Source organism: Balaenoptera physalus (assembly GCF_965194825.1).
Source record: "Balaenoptera physalus genome assembly, chromosome: 11".
In the NCBI taxonomy this organism is placed as follows: domain Eukaryota; kingdom Metazoa; phylum Chordata; class Mammalia; order Artiodactyla; family Balaenopteridae; genus Balaenoptera; species Balaenoptera physalus.
The window spans coordinates 27,883,879-27,890,926 of NC_138896.1; the positions used below are offsets into that span (position 1 = coordinate 27,883,879).

Here is a 7,048-nt window from a genome sequence, read left to right on the forward strand (position 1 = left end):
ATTGCATAACTGTATTACCTTTTCTTTAGGAAGTTCAGATGATATTGAATTTTCTCATTTTCTCTAACACTGTTACTCAAAATTGCTCTAGAAGAGAAAAAATAGGGATTGAATAAATATTAGTTTGAAACATAACTAGTATAATCTGTTTACTTTTTCTCTCTGATTTCTTTCAAGTACCCCTTTTTACTAGCCAGGCAGAATCAATCACTTTTTCTTTTATGTTAAATACATTTAAAGCAGAGGAATAATCTAAGTTCTTTTTATCACATTATATTGTTGTAATTAATTTATAGGCCTGACTCCTCTGATAGATTTCAGCTCCTTGATGGCAGAATCCTGTCTCTGTATTCCTTTTAGCATGTTAGCTTCCACATAAAGTGTCAATGTGAGCTAACTTCTTCCTAAAGTATCCCTCACCAGAAAAAGTTGTAGATAGCAGATCAAGCAAAGATTTCAATTTTATTCCACTGATGAAATTCCAAGTTTATGAAATTAATAAAGACATTTTTGCTGAATGCTAAGGCCATCAAAAGACATTAAATAAATCTTGCAAAAGAGAAAAACACCCTATCACCATAAAGTACATAATAACATTTAAAAGGATACTGTCTATAGGAAACATATAAGCAGAAATAAAAAGAGTGAAATAGAAAAAAATTTCATACTCACATTATTACTGATTCCATCATAGTTTGCAAATGTTCTCTGCTACTCTTCGAAAGAGGTTGCCAGGTTTTTCTCTTGTGGGTTGCGATCTTTACCTGTTTTAGATTAGTACGCTTTGCTTGTCCTGTCACCGGTGAAAGAAGAGACTCTGGTTTTTCTAGAAGTTTGTATGTTTTTACTTAAAAAGTGATTCAAATATAAATTTATCTAAAAGAGCTAATGGAATTATGAGAACCAATATTATAAAGCTGTATAAACTATTTAATTTCCTTTTTATTGCACAGCCATAACAGGCCAGGTATTGAATATGAATATGCTATTGTTATATTAACTAAAATACTATTAAGTGATATTGCGGATACAAACTCAAGACAATCTTAAATAAAGAACCAAGCTACAGCTCTTAGGATTCAACATAAAAGTCTGGTTCTCAGAAATGACCTGACTTAAAGGGCTTCATTGAGAAGACTAGAAAATGATTTCTGCCAAATGCTGGATGGCAACTGAAACAAAGGAGATTAACCAAACCACAAACAGATAATCAGTGTCTACTAGGTTGTTGATATTATTCTACTTATAAGAAATAAACAAAGGAGATACACTATTGGCTCACATGAAGATTAGTTTTGGAGAGAAGGGAGATTAAATAATTACATTTCAGGTATGCAAAGCATTACAAAAGAAAAAGTACAGTGCACTATGGAAGTATAAAACCAGAGGACCTAACTTGGTCTTGGGTGAGGAGAGGCAGAAAATTCTTCCATGCTGAAGTGATGTTTAAGTAAAGATGACTACTCCAAACTAATTTACTCCAGACAAACTCAGTGGTTCCAATCTAATCTAAATAGTGGTGGCGAAACAGAAGCATATTTGTCTCAAAGAGAAATCAGTAGGTGTGTCTGTATATCACAAATCAGTAATAATTCAGACTGTGGTACACTTTGAATTTCTCTTGCTCCTTTCAACTTAGGACCCTACACAGTATTTTGCTACAGGTGGTAAGTAAAATTTCAGTTGACCAAAAGAACTGACCAACCACTGCTACTTATTCTTGCAAAAATAAGAATGTAACTGTTTATTACTGTCTTTTGCTTATGCAGAACTCATAAACAAGATACTGAGAATTTTTTCATAAATATAGATAGCTTGGGAAAGATAGGTTAAACAAGACATAGAAAAGGAATACCTTCAGAAGACAGATGTTTTGGATGACTTTTATTTTTTTTCGCTGTGTTTCTAACCTAGAGGGAAAAACACATGTGTATGCACAAAGAATTAAACATTAGATAAAAAGATACTGCTATTGCAATAGATTTGTCATGTATGTTGGAGAGAATTCATATACCTTCTGGCAAGACAGAAAAAAAGTATATTGCTACTTCTACAGAAAAAGGATGTGTATTTATCACAAGCAGAGGATATACTAAAGCTACTCCTGAACAATGGTGATAAAGTATAATAGAATTTCATATGGTGTCAAAGAATGTTTTAAAGAAATCATACTCATCTTGCCTGTGAAATAGTGTTATATACTTTTCCTGAAAAACAAATATAGGCATTGTCTAATACAGGGTAAATAGAGAAAAATTGTTGATTATTTCTTTTATGGTAGGAAGAAGTTAATTCCTCCCAAACTAATTTTTCTCTATGTTAATAAAAATCTCCTCCACCAATTGACAGATTCTCTTGTCTTTTAACATATGAATGCCATAGAATCTGTATACTACATTCCCAGTCTTCGGATTTAAACACCTTAGCAATGCCCCATAGCACTTCTTCCCTAAAGAATTCTCTGATCAATATCTTTAGAAATTGAGGTAAACAATTTTTATGTGAGAACTTTTACAAACCATGTTGCAACAGCTCCCATATAACAATATATGTGGAATAAGAATTACTATAATTTGTAGTAAAGCTGACCTTTAGTCTTCACATACTGCTTTACATAGAACAGATGATATTTCTAATCAGAGTCCTGAATGATAAACTTGATATTTCATTACCTCTTTCTCTGGTAACTCTGCTTCTTCATTATCAATTTTTCTTTTTGGATTTCTTTTTAAATGCTGAGACCTTTTCTTAGAAGGATTTGCTTTGCTAGACATCTTGATGTAAACAGAACAACTGTAACAGTGTTTCAAAATGTCTGTAAAGATGAAAAGAACACTAAAGACTTGTTTTATTAAAAACATTTTGTTAAAAAGACTACTTATAAATGTTCCAAATTTGCCTTTAAAAAAAAATCATAAAGAAAGCTTTGGCATAGTATTGTGTGTTTTAAAAACATTTAAATATATTTTAAAACAAATAACATTGGTTCTCATTAGAGTAAAGATATCTAATTCAGTTTCATTCCTAAAAATTTCTTCCATTTGTATGGCATTAAAAAATCTTATATAAAAACATTTTTACACCTCTTACTTTATACTCCCCCAGACAATAACGTTATCTCTATATTTAAATCCAAGAAGATGGAAATATATAGTGCTAAATTGTTTTACTCTAGTCACAGATAATGTCAACTCAAAGAATAACATTCAGGCCTTCTTATTTTAGGCTTAATGGATTTATCATTCAACTTAACGTCAAAGATGGGAGACGATAATTTTTAGGATTATACCATGAATCTACGTTGTAGACATTCATGTGATAAATTCACTCATAAGGAATTAAGAATTAAAAAGTTAAAAAGTTAAGCTTTAACTTTTTCTGGGTTATGTGTATTTTAACAAAAGCACAGAAGTATACTGATTACTCTGTCTTCTCACACATTACAAAACAGGCACCGGAGTGGGGATGAGAATGTCAATGACAAAATTTAGAATAATTCCTTTTCCCCATTTAATAGTTCTTTATCACCAAACTCATTTCTGCTAAAAGAAACAGAGGGATAAAATATATATTCCTGCATTAGATCATAAAGAGCAGATAGCTAAGAAGTTACGTACACGTTTGGTACAGTACATGTGAACACAAACCCACATACACACACACACACACAAGTATGTGTGGTGTGTACATTATATATACATATTTTTCTAGACATATATAGTTAGATATATAGACAAACCAGTCACCATTCCTTTTCTAAAAATTCAGAGTTTATCACATTACTACAATTTAAATATACGCGCAAATTTAGAGACAGACAATAAAGTGGGTACTCTGGATAAATCTATTCTCTCAAATTTTAAAAGGAAAAGTTCAAGCTTTTCTTTTTCCCGTAAGACAAAAATAGTGGGAAAGAAAGAATTAACTGAAAGATCACAAACCATACTTGGAGACTACATGTCAGATCAGTTACAAAAAGCAGTGGAAGCTAAAATACACTTTACCCTGCTTTTGAACAATGTGGCACCTTATTCTACACACAGTCTCCTCTGTTGCATTCCTGAAATGTCAAATTCTCTCAACTTGACATCCATGCCATATATTTCCCCTACTTAAAAACCAATCCATATGAGAGTTTTGCCTGTGGACCTCTCCTGGAAGGACTGCCATGTACAGTACAGTTGTTCACTGAAGAAGAGCATCCAGGTGAGAGAACAATTGAAGGCTGAGATTTAGTCCTCATTCCATTTAGGAGACTAAAAATGGTGCAAATTCCTTCTCACTCTTGTTATTGAGAGGTGAAGTATATGTCCCCTTGTCTTAAATCTTACAGACTGTGCAGCGGTTTGAGCAGTAGAATATGGTGGAAATGATTCTGTACCAGTTTCCTGGCCCAAATATGAAGAGACTAGCAGCTGCAACTTCCCCTTGCTTGGAATATTTGCTCTTGAAACCCAGCTAGCACTCTAGGAGGAAGGCCAACACGGAGAGGAACTAAAGACCCAGGCAAAAGCCCCAGCTGAACTCCCAACCAATAGCTAACACCAACGATTGCCAGCCTCGCGCATGTACCTGAGCCAATACACTGCAGCTGACGCTGCGTGGAAAAGTTATAAGTCAACCCTACCAAGCTGTTTCCAATCCCAAATTTTGGAACAAGATAGGTAATTTTTTTTAATTAAAAAATAAAAATCCTTCCGTAATACCTACCTTATAACATCCCAACTCTTTACCATGACATTTATAGTCCTTAAAAATCTAGACCTGCCAAGCTTTCCATACTTCTCTCCCACTACTCCTCAACTGCATCTCCCTCTCCAGAGAGACTGGATTCCCGGAACACACTTTGAGTAGTGCACATACTCTACCCGAGCTGCTCTCTCCTGTCTGTGCCCAACCTCCTCTCAGATCATGAGCCACCTGCTTCTGAAAGCCTTCCTAACCACTCCACCTCAACGCTCTACAGAAGTCTGTGGGCTCTTACGTTCTCTTTCATTTGGCACTTATTTATAGTTTGGTTTTGTTCATCGTTTTTCTTGATATTCTTTATTCAGTAACATGTAATTCAGTGCTACTCCAAATTTGATTTACAAACTGTTTGTTACAGTCTTTTAAAGTATAGACATTAAAAGTATTCATTTAGAAACTTTTATGGCAATTTGACAACAATTTTATGTATGTTAGATCTGGCCAAAAAATAACTGGCCTTGTTTTTTCTTTTTAAGTTTAATTTTTCTAATAATTCATTTAAAAAGACTTTCTTTTTTAGAGAAGTTTTATGGTTACAGAAAAATTCAGCAGAAAGTACAAAATTCGAGCATACCCCCCCTTCCCTACTATCAACATCCCATACCAGAGCAGTGCATTTGCCACAGTCCATGAACCGACATTGACACATCCTATCACCCAAAGTCTATGGTTTACATTAGGGCTCATTCTTGGTGTTGTACGTTTCATGGGTTTGGCTAGTATTCAGTTTCTTTAAAATTGTATTTTACAAAAGTATCAGTTGTGACTGATTAAAAATTTTAAAAAAACCCAAAATTGGTCCTTTACCACAGACAGTCTGAAAAGCTCTGTTTTCATTGATACCTACTTGAGGCAATTAGCCATAGTGCAGAAAGTTCCTCCACCTCAGCACTATTAACATTTTGCATGGGATAGACCAAAATTGTCTCCAGACAAATATCCGCTGGTGCAAAACTGCCCGAGGTTGAGAAGCATTGCCAAGAGCCAGCCAGGGATGAGGACAAATTGCCCAGGTTCCAAATCCCAGCTCTGTCATTTAACCAGCTGTATAGCCTTGGGGAACTAAATTTGCTCACTTTCCCCACGGCTAAAAGTATCAACATCAAAGGCTTTTGTAAAGCTAAAATTTTGTACAGAATACATAAAGTGCCTAGAACTTGGGACATAGTAAGAACTCAATAAATAAAATAATCTACTGTTACTGTTGGGCTAGTTGTAGCAGATACAAAAAGGAAGAGTAAACTTTGGCCTGTTTTGGATCCGCAGGAAACCACAGGCTAGTGGTAGTAGCTACAGACACGTGAAAACAATTCCTATGTATATTCAGTTATACACAATGCGACAAATGTTACGAGACAAATGAGTGAATATCTCAAACTGGTGTGGGTATGGGGGGGGACATACAGAATTCAGAGAAAAAAGTAATATTTGAATTACATTTTGCAATATTTAGCCAGAAGGAAGGGGAGTAAAGCATTTGAGAGAAAAAAAGCCCGTTGGCAAGACACTTCAAAAGAAACTGGTCTGTTCAGGGGCAGAAAAAATTCAGAGAGGCTTTGACGTGTACGGGAGGAATGGACAGAAAAAAAGACTGGGACTGTAGTTTGCAGCCAGACTATATACTGCAGTAAGGAATGTATTCTTTACTCTGTAGGAAACAGGGAAGTATTCTAGGTTGTCTTGTTTTCTTTGCCAGCGTGCTGAAACTCGTGGAAGCCACCAAGCTAGACCTCTGTATGGGCACAACAGGTGAGCACGACGTCTGGCAAAACTGCAAATACACAATGTTTACCTCTTGACAAATGAGGCCTAGGTGAGGTGACGCTGCCGACCGCAGCTTCCTTAAGGCTCAAAGGCACTCATCACTAAGGCCGCACTTAGCCCCACGACTGACTGCGGGAGAGGTTAAGCAGGGAGAACAAGGATTACGATGATTCGGGGAAACGAGGGAGGAACCATGCGTGGCTTCACTATCAAATACCACTTTTTCAATCACTGGCTCCGAAGGGCACACCTGTTCGGATCTCCCTGCTCTTTGAAAACCACCTCAAGCTCCTCAAACACGAGTCGCCGAGTTTGCCACCAAGGCGCCGCACACAAAACTCATCCCCAAACTGGAGCCAGCGTCAGGGAAAGCGCTTTCACTACTCACCAAAGACGCCTCTTGAATCCTTCCAGGTGCCGCGCTCAGAACAATTCGCGCCCAAACCTTCCAAAGCCGCGGAGACCCGGAAGTGAACCGGTAGAAACCGGAAACACTTGTGGAGAGAGGCGGGAATCTAGCCACGCCCCTAACGTC

At 36.4% G+C, this 7,048-nt stretch overlaps 1 protein-coding gene across 10 annotated transcripts in view; it reads right to left on the reverse strand.

The window, feature by feature from the left end:
- The window catches only part of CENPQ (centromere protein Q), a 177,161-nt gene extending 170,153 nt beyond the window's left edge, over window positions 1–7,008 (reverse strand). For 8 of the 10 annotated variants that reach the window (XR_014250475.1, XM_082411717.1, XM_082411714.1 and 5 more), the window contains exons 1-5: window positions 6,902–6,983; window positions 2,673–2,815; window positions 1,856–1,910; window positions 673–793; window positions 19–87 (exon numbers count right to left, since the gene is read on the reverse strand). Coding sequence is in view for 9 of the 10 variants with exons in the window: in XM_082411717.1 (XP_082267843.1) it covers window positions 19–87; window positions 673–793; window positions 1,856–1,910; window positions 2,673–2,774 (347 nt within the window). In the remaining variant the exon portion in view is untranslated. Of the gene's footprint in view, window positions 1–18; window positions 88–672; window positions 794–1,855; window positions 1,911–2,672; window positions 2,816–6,901 lie in introns of all 10 variants that reach the window. The other 2 variants (XM_082411710.1, XM_082411711.1) reach the window with 2 other exon arrangements.
- Window positions 7,009–7,048: the final 40 nt, after the last annotated feature.